General features: G+C 38.5%; 1 protein-coding gene across 1 annotated transcript; it reads left to right on the top strand.

The window, feature by feature from the left end:
- The first annotated feature begins 408 nt into the window (after nt 1-408).
- mfap1 (microfibril associated protein 1) lies at nt 409-17972 on the top strand. The gene is made up of 8 exons (XM_061886952.1): nt 409-619; nt 5297-5516; nt 5616-5757; nt 8055-8242; nt 9793-10062; nt 10196-10355; nt 13603-13692; nt 17162-17972. The coding sequence occupies exons 1-8, from the start codon at nt 538-540 to the stop codon at nt 17339-17341; spliced, it is 1332 nt and encodes a 443-aa protein (XP_061742936.1). The 5' UTR covers nt 409-537; the 3' UTR covers nt 17342-17972.
- Nucleotides 17973-19254: the final 1282 nt, after the last annotated feature.

The following is a 19254-nucleotide window of genomic DNA, read 5'->3' as shown; positions in this document are numbered from 1 at the left end:
GTGTGGAATTTGCATGTTCTCCCAGTGACTGAATGGGTTCCCTCCGGGTACTCCGGCTTCATCCCACTGCCAAAAACATGCAGCTGGGGATAGGTTGATTGGCAACACTAAATTGGACCTAGTGTGTGTATGAGTGTGAATGTTGTCTGTCTATCTGTGTTGGTCCTGCAATGAGGTGGCGACTTGTCCAGGGTGTACCCCGCCTTTCGCCCAAATGTAGCTGAGATAGGCACCAGCGGCCCCTGCAACCCCAAAGGGAATAAGCGGTAACAAATGGATGGATGAATGGATGGATGGAATTTGAAATAATGTGTAATGTCAAAGTCTGTAAGCCATGAAGTCACCATCCACATCCTAGGAAGGGCGCTGATGCACTTAAACAGCTTGCAACCGCCCTTCAACCAAAGAAGAAGAAAATCACGACTCCGCCCATGTTGCCTCCTGCACTTCTGGTCTTTGGCCCTCCCTGGCCGGACAATTGGCAGCGGCAGTGAAACACATTTATTTGTATTTATTTATTTTTCCTACCGGGCAGCCATGTCGACCCACGATTCGGCCAACATGAAGCTTCCAGCCATACAGTCCACGGCCGGAGCTGTGCCTGTCCGGAATGAGAAAGGTGAGTCGTTGAATGGCTAGCTCGAAATGTGCTAATAGCAAGCTAACGCTAACACTCGCGAAGCATCAGCATCCACATCAGTCTAATAATATGGAATTCATACAAATATTTACCTATTCTAGTACTTAATATTGGCGTATTGTAGTAAAAATATTTACGAATGAATTCAAATATTTACATATCCTAGTACAAATATTTACGAATTCATACAAATATTTACGTATTCTAGTACAAATATTTACGTTATTTAGTACATATAATTACGTATTCTTGTACAAATATTTACGTATTGTAGTACAAATATTCACGTATTCTAGTACAAATATTTACGAATTCATACAAATATTTACGTATTCTAGTACAAATATTTATATATTTTAGTACAAATATTTACGTATTCTAGTACAAATATTTACGTATTTTAGTACAAATATTTACGTATTGTAGTACAAATATTTATGTATTCAGTACAAATATTTATGTATTCTAGTACAAATATTTACGTATTCTTGTACAAATATTTACGTATTCTAGTACAAATATTTACCAATTCTAGTACAAATATTTACCTATACAAATTTGCAAAATGCGCAACCGCTTTGCAAAATGCGGTTGCGCATTTTGCAAATCGCTCACATTGGTATTGTGCCTACAACAGGGATAGGTAGTTTGGCAACACTAAATGGGCCCTAGTGTGTGAATGTGAGTGTGAATGTTGTCTGTCTGTCTTGAGATGAGGTGGCGACTCGTCCACGGTGTACGCCGCCTTTCGTCCGATTGTAGCTAAGATAGGCACCAGCGACCCCGAAGGGAATAAGCGGTAGAAAATGGATGGATGTCAGTTTGTCTGCCTTGCACCAAGTCAATAATAAATGTAGTTTTCAATTGCCTCGCGGTCGCCTTTTCTTTAACCATGGTTTAAATTATTTAAGATCTGCATCATTAGGTGCACTGCAGTAGTGGTTAGAGCAGTGGTTCTTAACCTTGTTGGAGGTACCGAACCCCACCAGTTTCATATGCACATTTGCCGAACCCTTCTACCATGCATTGATAAACGTGGACCCCGACTTAAACAAGTTGAAAAACTTATTCGGGTGTTACCATTTAGTGGTCAATTGTACGGAATATGTACTAAAATGTGCAATCTACTAATAAAAGTAGAAATCAATCAATCAATCAATTCTTTGGTGACAAACAAAAAGTTTTTTTCTCAAAATCAAGACAGTTATGTTTCTTTTACTGTTGCACAAAATTAACCGTGCATGAACATCATCTCGTTCAAAGAACAAAACCAACACAGTGCATGAACGCACTACAAATTACAGACCTGCAAATCAGATGGAAAATTAGAGGGAACATTGTTTGGGGGTATTCATAATACGGTGATAGGGAAAAGTTTTTATTTACACGATGAGTCGGGTGTGTCTCAACCTCAGCGGCTGAAGCTCCGCCGAAAGCCTGAGGCCGACTCACCGAACTCCTAGGGTTCGATCGAACCCAGGTTAAGAACCACTGGGTTAGAGTGTCCGTCCTGAGATCGGTAGGTTGGGAGTTCAAACCCCGGCCGAGTCATACCCAAGACTATAAAAAAAATGGGACCCATTGCCTCCCTGCTTGACACTCAGCATCAAAAGTTGGAATTGGGGGTTAAATCACCATAAATGATTCCTGTGCGCGGCACCGCTGCTGCCCACTGCTCCCCTCACCTCCCACCTAGTGTGTGTGTGTGTGTGTGTGTGTGACAATCATTGGTACTTTAACTTTAACTTATTGTATGAAATCGTTGAGCAATATATTCCATACATAAAACTGTAGCCATATAAGTAATCAAACCAGCCATCATATGAAATCTGGAAGTTTTTGTATTGGATTTGATAAAACTTAAAACATTAAAACCTTTAGCATATCAGTAGGTGGAATTGAATTATGGAATGGATTAGGTAAATAAGTTAAACATTGTACTGATATGATCCAGTTTAAGAGGTTGTTCAAATTAATAGTGCTTACAAAGAAGAAGAATTATGAAAAATACTTTCAACCTTATTGAAAATAAGATATTCTGCATCGCAGTATGTTAATGACTGAATTAATTGATTACATATTACAAAACTGTTGTGTATGCTAATTCACAGATGTTATTTTATTATAAAAATGTCAGTAAATGATTTTATATATTTGTGAACGCTCTGAAGTGCGAAAAGGGTATGATTAAATAAGCTTTGCTTCTTCCTACTCTTTGGACATGTAAAGTGAAATGATATGAAACTGTGTGATGTATTATACTGTAAGTGTGTTCATGTTCGAAATAAACTAAAGAAAGAAAGAAACATAGAAAGAAAGAAAGAATAGAACTTGCAAAAGTGTACCCACTGTTTCTCACAGGCCTGCAATGTACCAGCAGCGTTTCACGAAAAATGTGAAACATTACTTTAAAATTTGAAGTAATTGACTTACGCATGCAATACATTTTAACGATGATATACATGTCATTGCACATATATTACCTTACTATATTGTAGCATTACTACAGGAGTACCCAACATGCACATCATTCCATCCATCCATCCATCCATTTTCTACTGCTTATTCCCTTTGGGGTCGCAGGGGGCACAGGTGCCTATCTCAGCTACAATCGGGCGGAAGGTGGGGTACACCCTGGACAAGTCGCTATCTCATCGCAGGGCCAATACAGATAGACAGACAACATTCACACTCACATTCACACACTAGGGCCAATTTAGTGTTGCCAATCAACCTATCCCCAGGTGCATATCTTTGTCTCCCCAGCATGCCTTTACAAAATAGTTAGTCACTTGAAATAAATGGGTAATATTCAGATTTTTTTTTTTTCTAGATTCAAAACACTTCCTTGTGGTTTACACTACATGTAATGGTGGTTCTTTGGTCAAAATGTGGCATAGATTGTTTTATAGATCGTTTTCAATCCGCTTTTTGACCTTCTCTGTGGGTGGTCTTATTTACGTGCCTCCACTTTGCGTCATAGATGTTGTCGTTTTAGTGCTTCCATATTGAGTCTGCTGACAGATATAAGTTTCAACTATACGTTCATTGTGTAAATGAGAGTGTGAATGTTGTCTGTCTATCTGTGTTGGCCCTGCAATGAGGTGGCGTCTTGTCCAGAGTGTACACCGCCTTCCGTCCAAATGCAGCTGAGATAGGCTCCAGCACCCCCCTCGAGCCCTAAAGGGCCAAGCGGTAGAAAATGGATGGAACAATATGTTCATTTATATGAGAAGTGGAAACAGCCGAGGATGCATGTCCAAGTACGAACCAGTCTGCCCCACTATAGGATATTAAAAAAGAAGGAGCTTATTGACTGCAGTGGCGAAGTCGCGCAAAGCACTACGTGTAAACCTCTTCCAAAAATGGAGATATTTTTTGACGTCATGATTAGGAAAAATTTCAGTATTGGGGCAAATTCCAAACGGCTCGTTTAGAGCAGTGGTTTTCAAATGGGGGTACGCGTACCCCTGGGGCTACTTGAAGGTATGCCAAGGGGTACGTGAGATTTTTAAATAATATTCTAAAAATAGCAACGATTCAAAAATCCTTTAATATATTTATTGAATAATACTTCAACAAAATATGAATGTAAGTTCCTAAACTGTGAAAAAAAATATTACAATGCAATATTCAATGTTGACAGCTAGATTTTTTTGTGGACGTGTTCCATAAATATTGATGTTAAAGATTTATTTTTTTGTGAAGATATCTTTAGAATGAAGTTGATGAATCCAGATGGATCTTTATTACAATCCCCAAAGAGGGCACTTTAGGTTTATGATTACTTCTATGTGTATAAATCTTTATTTATAATTGAATCAGAAGTTTTTAGTTATTTTTATATATTTTTTTCCAAATAATTCAAGAAGACCACTACAAAGGAGCAATATTTTGCACTGTCATACAATTTAATAAATCAGAAACTGATGACATAGTGCTGTATTTTACTTCTTTATCTTTTTTTTCAACCACAAATGCTTTGCTCTGATTAGGGGGTACTTGAATCAAAAAAAATGTTCACAGGGGGTACATCACTGATAAAAGGTTGAGAACCACTGGTTTAGAGGATGTAGGCAATATTATTTTATGAATATCTCCGCCACGCATTTATGGTTTGATTTAAAATTTTCAGGGCTCATATAGCTCCTAAAATACACAAAAACCTGTACCAATAGGTAAGAAAAGTTGGTTTTGCATAATAGGTCCCCTTTAAAACCCAAATGGTTGTTGTTAACGTCTAGTTATTATTACCCACATGAAATGGTTGTTTATTGCTGGTGTGTGTTATTTGCCTGTTCCGCGTCAAGCTGTTTATTTTATGGTTTGTACGTGAATAACATTGTCGTTCTGTTTGATAACAAGCTTTTTTCTGGCAGTCGTTTGCAAACTGAATAGCACTTTCCCATAAGCTAGTCAATGTGCTCCTCATTATGCTGAGTAAGGAGCCCATTTAGAGTTGTAACTACAAGCCTCCAAAATAGCCTCATCATATTGGGTTTGTGAGTAAGGGTGAGCAGATGACTTCAAATCTAAAAAAATAGAGAAGCACAAAATCTATCTATTAGATGAATGTATGGGGGACACTGTCTGGTATTTAATATTTTGCCATCTATTGTGTTGATTTTTTTTATTGTCAAATGTGTCATTGAATAGGTGAGCTCTCCATGGAGAAGGTGAAGGTGAAGAGATATGTATCAGGTAAACGTCCAGACTATGCACCGATGGAGTCATCAGATGAGGAAGAAGAGGACTTCCAGTTTGTAAAGAAAGAAAAAGAAACTGAACCTGAGATCGAACAGGAGGAGGAGGACGATGTTTCTGACCCACGTTTAAAGCGTTTGCTCAACCGTGTCTCTGAGGATGTAGAGGAGAGGTATCCCCTGATTGTTTTATTTAATAATTTTTTATTTTTATTTTTATTTTTTTTTTGCTTACATCAAAATGTGACCTCTTTACTATCTTCTTTGCTCAGAATTGCAAGACATCGACAGATTGTGGAGCCTGAGGTTGTAGAGGAGAGCAGCGAAGACTCTGATGAAGGGACGTGGCATCCACAACGTGAGGAGAGCAGTGAGGACGAAGAAGAAGAGGAGGAGGAAGAAGTTGATGATGAGGTTTGTATTGTGATAACAATAATTTCATGACATGTGATGATTCGTTAGTAATTGCAGTAATACCAAATTGACCGACATACAATTACATACAGTACAGTGGTACCTAGGCTTTAGTGAGTAATCCGTTTGAAAAGGTCTGAAGAAGACTGAATTGTTTAAAAACTGACACAATTTTTCCCATGAGAAATAATATAAATCAAATTAACCCGTTCCAGACACCCAACAATATAAACATAAAACACATTTTGTAGACAATTTTAGTTTCACATGGAGAAATACTTATAATTGACAACTGAACTGGATAATATTTACATAAATAATTAAGGGACCAAACAAAGAATTCCATGCGTTGGTGGCTGAATGCCAGCACTTTGATAAGAAGGTGTGAACACTATTAATCCAATTCAATAAAGAACTTGTCGCAACTTAGGAAGGTCCTTTTTCCTTCACCTTCTCCCAATACTGTCTTTATCGGCAGTAAAGTTGATTTTAAATGTCAATTTATTCATTTGATCCGTAGTATGTATTTTCACATTGTTTTTCCTGCACTTAACTGTCTTTTGTGTTCATATTGTAATTGTTTGAAACAAAGTATTTTGGATTTTTTAAATGGAAAAGTAGCTCCATTTTCATACGATTTGGTCTTCCTCAAACCTTTTTGAACGACTTACAACCAAAAACCGAGGTAGAAGTGAGTTACCAACCCTGTCCCTACTTAATGCTTGCTTTATGCAATACTTAACATTTTACTGCCTTTGGTTTGGTGACAAAAAATACCAGCGCTAAAATAATCTTCTTTACTTTTGCACAGTACCAGTGTGATCGAAACCCTGAGGGTTTGTCAAAGTAGGGAGATAACAGGAGGAGTTAGGGTACCGATTTTAAGAAGCGGACTCATCACACCATCTATACCTAAGAAATATGACATCATTTTAGTGATATTAAAAAATAGGGATGTAACGGTATTAAATCTCACGGTACAATGTTAACACAGTATTAATGCTATGGTTTGATATGTTTGTAGTATATGTCCTAAAAAAGGCTTAAAAATGTTATAGTGTGTAAAATCAAGTGGCAGGAATGTTTAGGATAAACACACTTATTATAGTTGAACACAAGCGTAATGCTAAAATGTTCCAATCATATTTATAACTAGAAACATAATTTGTTAAGTGCAAAGAACTGCAGGGACATCCTCTGTATCAAGCAAATATTAGGAAAAAAACAACAGTTGAGTGACTTTTAATCAACAATGTGAACATCCAACAATAATGTTCACTTTGTCTTTCAACTTTTACTTTCTGTCAAGCAGTGTTCTTCACAGTGGACATGTTTATATCAATCTGAAAAATGCTGTTTCTCAGAAAATTGAACCAACAATATTACTTTTAATAATGTAAATACCTCACAAACTTATGTTTGGCTTTGCTGGTTTCAAATATATTTTCTAGATGACAGTCTATGAGGTGGCGACTTAACCAAGGTGTACACTGCCTTTCACCCGAGTGCGGCTTGATAGGCTCCAGCCCGCCCAGGACATCAAGAGAAACAAGCGGTGTAAAAATAGATAGATGGATTAAGGATTTATCAAGTATTTTTTCAGTTTCCTTATATTACCCACGTTGAAGGTTTTTTCCGGTGATTACCTTGCTGTGTGACATGACTGGCTGGCTCTGCGTTGCCTTGGAAGCGCTGGAGAAAGTATTGCTTAGCAGAAATTCCTCTCATTGATTATGAACACACTTCACTTCCTGCCTACAGCGTTCCATGACCCCACCTTGGCGCCCAGTGCTGCGCAGGGGGTTCTGGGATATGTCATTTATAATCAGACTCGGCCGATTCTGAAGTGCTGAACATACGTTCCAAGGTTTTGTTTGATACCGTCACACGTCAAAGTATTATTGTGAAGACTTTGAAACCGAAATACCGCAATATTTACAATATCGTTACACCCAACGTTCCCTCTAAGGTACGCGCCTGTGCAATTGCACACTGCTCACACGTTCTCTGCGCACGGCAAATCTAGGCCGCGCACAAAATCGAATAAAAAGATAAGCGCATAACAGTGTGCAGGTCTGCCATCGCTCACATGTGCGCCACTGAATGCTTAAGGCGTTTTGGCGTTTGCGCACAAATATGAAAGATTGGAGGGAAAATTTGTTACCCCCATATTAAAACATTAATCAAATTTTTTTTCTCCTGAGAATGGGCACTGAAAAAGAGTGGTTGTCTTATATTCAGTGCAAAACAGTATTTGTATTGCTATGTTCCAAGACAACAATATGATGTTCGTGCAGGAAATTGAGAGGCGGCGAGCAATGATGCGGCAGCGGGCTATAGAACGCAAGACTGATGAGATGGAGGTCATGGAGGTGGAGGAGGAAGGGAAGTCTGGGGAGGAGTCGGAGTCTGAGTCTGAATATGAAGAATATACAGACAGTGAAGATGAAGCAGAGCCACGACTCAAACCCGTTTTCATTCGCAAGTAAGTACTGTTTCTCCATTGCACAAGAGTTCTGTAATGTCAACATTTTTGTTTTGGTTTAAGTAAAACCCAGCTGATGCCTAAGCCTTAAAATGTTGTATTTGATTTAGTCTGGTGTCACCCCTGCAGTCCTAGCAAGATGAGTCAACAGCAGCTCAGTCTATAAGGACACAGAGTCCCGCTTTACGTCCTGCTGCAGACAAAAATACTTCAGAAAATATAATTTTTTACTATAAAAAAAATCTGTTGTGTTTTTTGTTATCATTTAAAAACTAAAAAAATAAGTCATTGGATTTAAATCAGACCCACTAGTTGGTTATAATTTAAAAAAGTAGCAGATCTATAGTGTCCTTTGACTCAAAATGGGGGGCAAGATGGTGCCAGTTTGTTTGGCGGGCCGCTTGCCAGGTCTCTTTAGAGTTGTGATTGCTGTGACATTGATCTGGGATCCATACTAAAATGTTGCTGTCTTATTAATGTATGATCGATTATTGTTTGACATTGGGATATCGCATAAAGTGCAGTAGAGGCTTCATTTTGGGGGCCAGGCCTCAAGCCTCCCCTTCACATTGCCTCTATATTGGCATATCTGTCATTGCCGCTCACCTGTCACCTGAAGAAGAAGCAGCCACAAAGAACTTTTGATCACAATTATATTCGGACAAAAACACACGATGGCAGTGTTACAATATCAATTAAATATTTAGATGATTTCCTATTACGGCGTGGCGCAGTGGTAGAGTGGCCGTGCGCAACCCGAGGGTCCGTGGTTCAATCCCCACCTAGTACCAACCTTGTCACGTCCGTTGTGTCCTGAGCAAGACACTTCACCCTTGCTCCTGATGGGTGCTGGTTAGTGCCTTGCATGGCAGCTCCCACAATCAGTGTGTGAATGTGTGTGGGAATGTGTGTGTGAATGGGTAAATGTGGAAGTAGTGTTAAAGCGCTTTGAGTACCTTGAAGGTAGAAAAGCGCTATACAAGTACAACCCATTTATCATTTATCATTATTATTGGCTGTGATTTAATTGTTTTGGTTTTTGCCTTCAAATCCCTTCTGTGTCCATGGACTTATTTCATGAGTTTGTGAACAACTAAAATGATTAAAAAAATGTTTGATTCTAAAAATATAAATACAACTGCTGTGGGTATTTGTATCGATCTGCCAACCTTTGTGTACATTGACAAGCGCTAGTTTGCAGTGTGTAGTGTAGCATGTTGAGCTATTACTGGTACTCTTTCTCCAGAGACACATTTCCGTAGTAACACTTGACCTTCTCAGTGAAATATGTCAACCAGTGGTGCAGTCCCAGGGCATGTGGGGACAAATGCTCGTGGCTGTCTGATATGCCAAAATGGCCAGTGGAAATGAAGAGAGTGAAGAAATGTGTATCTTCAGCTTTTTATTTACATACCAGGGTGTCAAAAAGAAATTTCAGGCGAAAATAAATGCTGCAGTGGAAGATTGTGGAAAATAATATATAAAAAATAAAGCCACAGTTAGTATGAAATTATCGTTTAAATGATAGGTGTAATCTGTTTGTGTCACAGAAAGGACAGAGTGACGGTGGCAGAGCGAGAGGTAGAGCTGCAGAAGCAGAGAGAGCTGGAGGCTGAGGCCAAGAGGCAGCAAGAAGAGCGACGGCGTTACACCCTAAAGATAGTAGAAGAGGAGGCCAAGAAGGAGTTTGAGGAAAACCGTCGCACCCTCGCCGCTTTAGATGATCTCGACACCGACGGTGAGAATGAGGAAGAGGAGTATGAATCCTGGAAAATCCGTGAACTGAAACGAATCAAGAAGGACAGAGAAGCTCGAGAAGCGTGAGTAGAAACTGATATTATAGCCAAATTCCTTAAAATAGATGGTTGTCAATAACTTTTATTAAAGCTTGCCAGTCTTGTTGAATAAACACTCCAAGAGCAGACTGCTGATCGTGCTGAATTGTGTGTACAGAATGGAGAAGGAGAAGGCTGAAATCGACAGATTCCATAATTTGAAAGATGAGGAACGCAGGGCAGAGCTGCGCAACAATGGCAAAGTTGTCACCAACAAAGCATCCAAAGGCAAATATAAGTTCCTTCAAAAGTACTTCCACAGAGGAGCCTTCTTCATGGTGAGTTGCTACCCAATTATATCATGCCACACATGACTTCTATTAACTACATGTTAAATGCAGTCTAAAAAGTCAAAGGGCGACATACAATGACATAAAATGTTACCCTTTCAAAATGATCCACCAAAAATATATTTGTCTTTTGGAAGTTAAATGAGACAATGCAAAAAGTGGGTTTAACTACTTGAAACGGTGAACAAATAGGCTCTGAAACTACAAATGAACTTTCTTCTGTCACGTCTTTTAGTTTTTTATGTCACGAAAGAACAGATCCGTCTCTGAGTGCTTCTAAATGGGGGGGCATGGGCGCACAGCAGCACTTGCTGCTTTTTAAAAATTGCGATTTGTGCTCTCATGTGAGGTCTGATTATTTCTAAGTATAGCAACAGTTGCTGATTTGGTATTACTGATCCCTCCTACTGTGTCTTTTTTCTCTCTGGCACACCAGGTCACATTAAAACAGTTAGTACCCAATTTATTTGTGTGAGTTAAAATATTTTTTTAGTGGGCCGTAAAAAAAAAAAGAATGTAAACACTGACTAACAGAAGGATTGATTTTAGCACATCTCATGAACCTAAATGGTGCCCATACATAAAGCTGTATGACATTGGCAAAAATCACAATTCGTTGAACTTTCTACCCCGATTTCTATGGATGCACAGTTATCCCTCTCAACTATTACTCCACTTTTCGGTCAACGTCATCTTTACTGTAGCCAAAATTCGCCCAGACAACTGACACAGAACTCCTTTTGGGTACAAGTGGCCTCGCATTGTACTGTCAGCTCGGTGTTTGAGTTTTTCTCCTTGACTCTTCTGTGTAGTGGACTGGATAGGACAATGTCATGTGACCACGTCTTCTACTAGTTGTTTTGGCAGCCATCACGTCACTGTCATGTAACTACACAACCAACAGTGCATTTCAATAGAATGGTGTATTAGTAGAAAGAAAATTACAAAGGAAAATTTTAATCACCTACATGGCAGTTTTATGTCCTTTAGGAGCTCTAAATGCTGGTTTTGATTATTTTTTGATGAATTGCCCGACCCTACCCGTACGCATATAAACTTTCTGTATGCGACGCTTGGTGGTTAAGGTTTGGACATCCCTGAATTTATGGAACTGATTCAAGATATCCATATACATTAGAACACGTTAATCTCAACATTCCTAGAAGGGGATGAGTCACGTTGATATCAATGAAATCAAAAACTAACCATTGCTTCCACATTTACGTCCGACTTTTGCCAGACGTAAAGAGAATTGGTGACAAAGGACGTTGTTGCCTATGTCAGTTTGTCGACATGGTTGTCTTCCTTTTGGTGCATAGTTTTATTTAGATTCTTCAAACAGTGCTGCTCTGATCATTTTGTTGTATGTCTTGACTACAGTGACAAAAAAGATGTCGTCCTAGTGTTGTGCCGTATGGACAGAAATAAATAGCGTGTTCCCTCATATAGGGCTGGGCGATATGGCTTTTTTTTTAATAGCGTGATATTTTTTCAGGCCATATCGCGATGCACCATATATATCTCAATATTTTGCCTTGGCCTTGAATGAACACTTGATGCATATAATCACAGCAGTATGATGATTCAATGTGTCTACATTAAAACATTCTTCTTCATACTGCATTAATATATGCTCATTTTAAACTTTCATGCAGAGAAGGAAATCAAAACTAAAAAAAATAACTATTTCATACGGTGTTGATCTGGAAATGTTTGCCTCAGCATTTTGATGGTGTGGGCGTGTGGCACCGAATGGAGATGTTGACATGCGAAGTAAGCACTCTTCATTCTCTCGCTCGTGACTTTTCAAATGATGCTACATATCAGCAGTAATGCTACTTTTTGTAGCAACGCTTTTGCCCCACACTTGACAAATTACGGTTGGCTGTTCGACATATTCCCACTTGAAGCCAAACCACCGCCAGACGATGGAGTCCCTGCTGTTTTTCTTGGGAATTAATTCTTCATTTATTACCAGATTCGCACCTTCTCTCTCGTATTACCACTCCAATAGCAACACAGCTAACGTTACCCTAACAATTCGATCCGATTCCGAGAGTGACGATTTGATTTAGAAACAATTCTTAATTCAAATTTTTGCAATGTACTGTTTGGTATAATAATTATAATGAAACCCAAAGGTGTTAGAGCAGGGGTAGGGAACCTCTGGCTCTTTTGATGACTGCATCTGGCTCTCAGATAAATCTCAGCTGACATTGCTTAACACGATAAGTAATTAATAATTCCGCTGGTAATCAGAGTGTTAAAAGTAACGTTCAAATTATAAAACATTCTCATGCATTTTAATTCAACTATCTGTTTTCTATCGCCCCTGCCCAAGATGTCGCATTAATGGTAAGAAGTATTTATTATTGGTTAACTTTAGAATAACAATGTTCTTAAAAAGAATAAGAGACTTATTATACTCTAAAAGTGTTGGTCTTACTTAAAAATGCACGCATTTAGTTTTATTCAGTGTTAAAAAATATTATATGGCTCTCACCGAAATACGTTTTGAAATATTTGGCTTTCATGGCTCTCTTGGCCAAAAATGTTCCCAAACCCTGGGTTAGAGGTTAAAAAAGCTATTTCTGGTCGCATGGAAATGACCTAAACAGTTTTTTTAATGAATTCTTGTTAATTTAAAAACAATTGTACTTTTTTTTTTTTGTTAATCGATTAAAAAAAAAAATTGATTTACAATCAGGATGAAATAGAATTGCGATTCGGTTGTGAAACAATTTTTTTGTGCACCCCACGTTCTAGTATTAGTCATTAATTTCCAACATGCTTACAAAGTTTCGGCACAAATGTGTATACTTCAACATGCCTAAAAGGGAAGAAGCAAAGCTAATTTTTGCTGACCCCTTCTTCATTTCACATCATATGAATTACTAGTACGAGTACACATCTTTGTGTTTTTCTTCATTTAGTCCAACAGAAAATATTTGCAAGCTTTCTGAGAGTCTTATTTGATCATTGTATTACATGTGGTGTACACTGCATCCCAACTTCAAGTACAGCATTATGTTTCACCTTCCCTTATTGCAGCCTCAGGAGCACATAGGAACAAAAGTACTTAGGTCGATGGGAGAATAGGCAGAATGCCAGAATTGACATTTTTGACAGGATGTTGACTTAAGCAGGTTTCAATAAATACATTGAGGACCATAAAATTTAGGAGTGTTGTGGGTTCTTCAATGGTCGGTCACTGTAAACGTGATGTGTGTTGCAGGATGAAGAGGAAGATGTGTACAAGAGAGATTTCAGTGCACCAACTCTGGAGGATCACTTCAACAAAACCATCTTACCCAAAGTCATGCAGGTGAGTGGCAAATCTTCTTTGGGCTTTTTCACCACACTAATGATACTTAGTCCATTTGAAACATTATTTCAGTTAGTGTTTATGTGATGTGTGGAAAATGTTGACTGTAAAGATGGAAAATGAGCATAATGATAAGCAAAGCCTACTCTAATAGACAAATCTACCATCGGTTCTTAATCCCTGGTCATTGAAAAACATTAAGTCAGCTAGAATTAAAACCTTAAATGGCATTAAAGAGCATTAAATACGATGTCCTTAGGGAATAAAAAAAAAAAAAATTATACATTACAAGTCGCAACAAAAAAACACTCAACTTAGTTTTTCCAATTGGGGGAAAACTGCACGAGATGTTCAATATTTATTGAAGTGCAATTTTGGCTAACAAAAAGGGAGTCTATTTAATTTTAAAGTTTGTTTACCTATTTAGGATAATTAAATGGATGATGAATGGAAGTTATTGACCTTCCCATTACAATAGTATAAAATATTACAGCAATGAAAAATATTTTTATTGCGTCTGAAAGGGTTACTTGCATTGTTGTTATAAGTTATGAATACATTAGTGCTTAATTTGGCTCCACATTTTTATCTTCAAATTCTTACAATTTTGTCTCTACAGACAATTGTATCCATTTGACTTTATATAATAATGATCTAAAGTCAGACATGTGCATTAAATTTGTTTTGAATTGCATTAAAAAGACATTAACCCTTTGGATGCCCTATATGTCCTGCTGGCCCCACTATAGACAGGACTCTCACTATTATGTTAGATCCACTATGGACTGGGCTCTCACTATTATGTTAGATCCACTATGGACTGGACTCTCCCTGTTGTGTTAGAGCCACTATGGACTGGACTCTCACTATTATGTTAGAGCCACAATGGACTGGACTCTCACTTTTGTTAGATCCATTATGGACTGGACTCTCACTATTATATCAGATCCACTATGGACTGAACTCTCACTATTATGTAAGATCCACTATGGACTGGACTCTCACTATTATGTTAGATCCACTATGGACTGGGCTCTCACTATTATGTTAGATCCACTATGGACTGGACTCTCCCTGTTGTGTTAGAGCCACTATGGACTGGACTCTCACTATTATGTCAGATCCACTATGGACTGAACTCTCACTATTATGTAAGATCCACTATGGACTGGACTCTCACTATTATGTTAGATCCACTATGGACTGGACTCTCACTATTATGTTAGATCCACTATGGACTAGACTCTCACTATTATGTTAGATCCACTATAGACTAGACTCTCAGTATTATGTTAGACCCACTATGGACTGAACTCTCACTATTATGTTAGATCCTCTATGGACTGGACTCACACTATTATGTTAGATCCATTATGGACTGGACTCTCACTATTATATTAGATCCACTATGGACTGGACTCTCACTATTATTTTAGATCCACTATGGACTGGACACTCACTATTATCTTAGATCCACTATGGACTGGAGTTTCACAATATTATATTAGACCCACCAAGGACTAGACTTCCACAATTATGTTAGACCCACTTTGGGTTGGGTATCGTTTGAATTAGAACGATTCCAATTCCAATTCTTGGTTTCGATTCCGATTCCTGACGATTCCGATTCTTTCTTTAAAAAAAAAAAAAAGGCATGGTCAAAAAAAAGTTTAGGATATTTTAAATGAGCTAACCAACCTACAATCTTTCTGAATGAAATAGTCTGACATTCTCCATCAATTTTAATTCTATTAACTTTTTATGAACTTTACTATAAATTCCTCACAGGGCTGTTTTCAACTAGAATATAAATATCAAATCTATGAACTTGAATATAAATATTATAAATTATGAATACATTTTCACAGGGGTACACTTTCATCAAGAGAGCTTTATTTTTGAAAACCTCATGAAAACACATTTACACAGAAGTGTATGATGCTGCAGGTACTTAAACATGTTACCGTGCTCCCACTGATGGGCTAACCTGGTGCAGAAAAGCAAATAAACAATAAGAAACAACTTGCAAAACCCAGTCCAGATTAGCAGCAGGTACAGTATAAAATCAGAGACAGTTCTTGTTTAGGAAAATGACCATATCCGCCTTAGGCAGGATGCGTGAGCGTTCTGGACAGATAGTGTCTCCTGTCGAAGACGGGACACGCATTTATTTGTACTCCATGAACTCGGAGGTGCTTCATCATGTTCGACGTGCACCCCCCTAAGCACGAAACAGTCCTGTCGCACGTGTTACATTTCGCCGATATTTCATTTTTTTTTAGCAACATAAAGCCACACTTTCGACCGTCGACGCCCGCTATCCATGCTTGACTGACTCGTTCGGCTACATAGGCTCGGCTATGCTAACACTTCCGGCGGTGGGCGCTTCTTTGTTGGTGTTCAGCGGCTTCTTCTTCCAGGTCGGCGGACTTATCATTTTTTTCCGGTCGGCGGACTGGGTATCGAAACTAGGAATTGAAATTTAAACTTTTGAACGATTCCGGGAGAATCGGAAAGTTAGTCCCGATTCCAATCGATACTCGATACCCAAAACTAGACCCACTATGGACTGGACTCTCACTATTATGTTAGATCCACTATGGACTGGACTCTCACTATTATGTTAGATCCACTATGGACAGGACTCTCACTATTATGTTAGATCCACTATGGACTGGACTTTCACAATATTATGTTAGATCCACTATGGACTGGACTCTCACTATTTTGTTAGATCCACTATGGACTGGACTTTCACAATATTATGTTAGACCCACTCAACGTCCATTGCACCAGTCTCCCCTAGAGATGGGGGTTACCCACATTTGCGGTCCTCTCCAAGGTTTCTTATAGTCATTCTCATCAACGTCCCACTGGGTTCTGAGTTTTTCCTTGCCCTTATGTGGGCTCTGATCCGGGGATGTCGTTGTGGCTTGTGCAGCCCTTTGAGACACTTGTGATTTAGTGCTACATAAAACTATTATACAAACATTGGGTCTGGTTCAAATATAGAGACGAGGGTCTTTAATTTGATTCGACTTGCTGTTGTACTCTCTCTCAAAGTGTTATGTGCTCAATGTTTACCATACCATTATTGCCAAGTGTATGTAATATTCATGCACACAGGTGCAGTATTTTTGTACCAAGATCCACTCGACTAATTTGTCACTACCAACTCACCAACATGGTTATAATTACATACAAGTTGTTGGCGGATGGAAAGCAACTCGGCGTCTCATATGAATATGACAATGCAAATTTTAGAGTAATTCCTTTACAACTCCTGTGGTCATAACCTTTAAACCATGATGTCATCTTAAAAAACATTAAAAAGACCCACAAAGGTATAGGGTTTCCCCAAGGGTTAAAAATCATTAAATTAGATCTGTATGCCTGCAGAAACCCTGTAAATGTGTGTAGCAGATTTGGAGCATATGTAGTCAAACATTTCTGGGTTTTTGCTCCATAGGTCAAAAACTTTGGGCGGTCTGGACGAACCAAATACACCCATCTGGTGGACCAGGACACCACGTCGTTTGACTCCGCTTGGGCTCAGGAGACCGCTCAGAACAGCAAATTCTTCAAGCAGAAGGCAGCAGGAGTGAGAGACGTGTTTGACAGGCCCACAGTTAAGAGGAAGAAGACATAAGATGTGTTTTGCTCCCTCTGCTGGACAATACCTTATATGCAGGTCTGCTCAAAATATGACACTGATCACGACAACAACCTATAGATTGATTTTAACCATTCTTTTTGTGGGCGGGATTAATTACACAATATACATCTTTAAAGATGTAGATGTCTCACACGGTGTAAATGAGAAAAGAACCTCCTTTAATAAATACTGTTTAAGAACAGAACTGTATGTTGTATATTCAAATCCTTGCTGGCAAAAGAGTGGTTAAAATCAATCAAAGTCAAAGTGAATAAGATGGTGAGGACTGTATTTATCTTCTGACTGCAACTGTAGGGAAATGTACTGATACAGGTCGGATCTTTTTGATCCTTGTTAAAGACTTGAGTCAAAATGTTTGAAAAACCAACTTAAATATGAGTTCCAATAGTTTTCTTTCTTTTTTGAGTAATTGTCTCAGATGAAACATGCTCAAAACTGTCATTCACGTTGGTGTTGTCTGTTGTACAGAACTCTTTTTTTTTTTTACATTTGTACTTAATATGGAGCTACAGCTCAGCAAATTAGAATACTGTGGGGAAACAATTTATCTCAACAGTTGAACTAAAAAAGTTGTGTGATTAAAATGTAATTACCTATTTTAAAACAGCTTTTGTATTTTTTCACAATTTCCTCAAATGTTTTTTTTAATGTATGAAAGGGGTATTTGTTTATTAGCTTGATTATATTTGACCTTTGGATTTTAGGATTAAAAGTGACATTTGTACATGCTCATGGTGAATCATGAATAATTACATTTGTAAATATATAAATATATAAAAAACAGTGAAGAAAATAAGTATTTGAACACCCTGCTATTTTGCAAGTTCTCCCACTTAGAAATCATGGAGAGGTCTGAAATTTTCACGGTATGTGCATGTCCACTGTATGAGAGATAACCTAAAAAGAAAAATCCAGAAATCACAATCTAGAATTTTTTAACTATTTATCCGTGTGATGAAGCTGAAAATAAGTATTTGAACACCAATATTAATATTTGGTAGAGTAGCCTTTTTTTGCAATTACAGAGGTCAAACATTTCCTGTAGTTCTTCAGCAGGTTTGCAGACTGCAGGAGGGATTTTGGCCCACTCCTCCACACAGATCTTCTCTAGATCAGTCAGGTTTCTGGGCTGTCGCTGAGTAACACAGACTTTCAACTCCATCCAAAGATTTTCAATTGGATTTAGGTCTGGAGACTGGCTAAGCCACTCCAGAATTTTGATATGGTTCTTACGAAGCCACTTCTTGGTTTTCCTGACTGTGTGCTTTGGGTCATTGTCATGTTGGAAGATCCAGCCACTACTCATCTTCAATGATCTGACTGAGGAAAAGAGGTTTTTGGCCAAAATCTCACAATACATGGCTGCAGTCATCCTCTCCTTAATACAGTACAGCCGTCCTGTCCCATGAGCAGAAAAACACCTCCAAACCATGCTTCACAGTAGGACTGGTGTTCTTGGGATGGTACGCATCATTCTTCTTCCTCCAAACACGCATAGTGGAATTATGACCAAAAAGGTCAATTTTGGTCTCATCTGTCCACAAAACTCTGGATCATCCAAATGGTCATTGGCAAACTTAAGACGGGCCTTAACATGTGCTGGTTTAAGTAGGGGAACCTTCCGTGCCATGCATGATTTCAAACCATGACGTCTTAGTGTATTATCAACAGTGGTCCCCGCTCTTTTCAGGTCATTGACCAAGTACTGCCGTGTAGTCCTGGGCTGATTCCTCACCTTTCTTAGCATCGTTGAGACCCCACAAGGTGATATCTTGCAAGGGGCTCCACTCCGATTGAGATTGACCGTCATGTTTACCCTCTTCCATTTTCTAATGATTGCTCCAACAGTGGACCTCTTTTCACCAAGCTGTTTGGCAATTTCTCTG

This window comes from Nerophis ophidion, linkage group LG25, assembly GCF_033978795.1.
Source record: "Nerophis ophidion isolate RoL-2023_Sa linkage group LG25, RoL_Noph_v1.0, whole genome shotgun sequence".
NCBI classification, from domain to species: domain Eukaryota; kingdom Metazoa; phylum Chordata; class Actinopteri; order Syngnathiformes; family Syngnathidae; genus Nerophis; species Nerophis ophidion.
The sequence above is the reverse complement of the archived record's forward strand: the minus strand, read 5'-3'. Positions and strand labels throughout refer to the sequence as shown.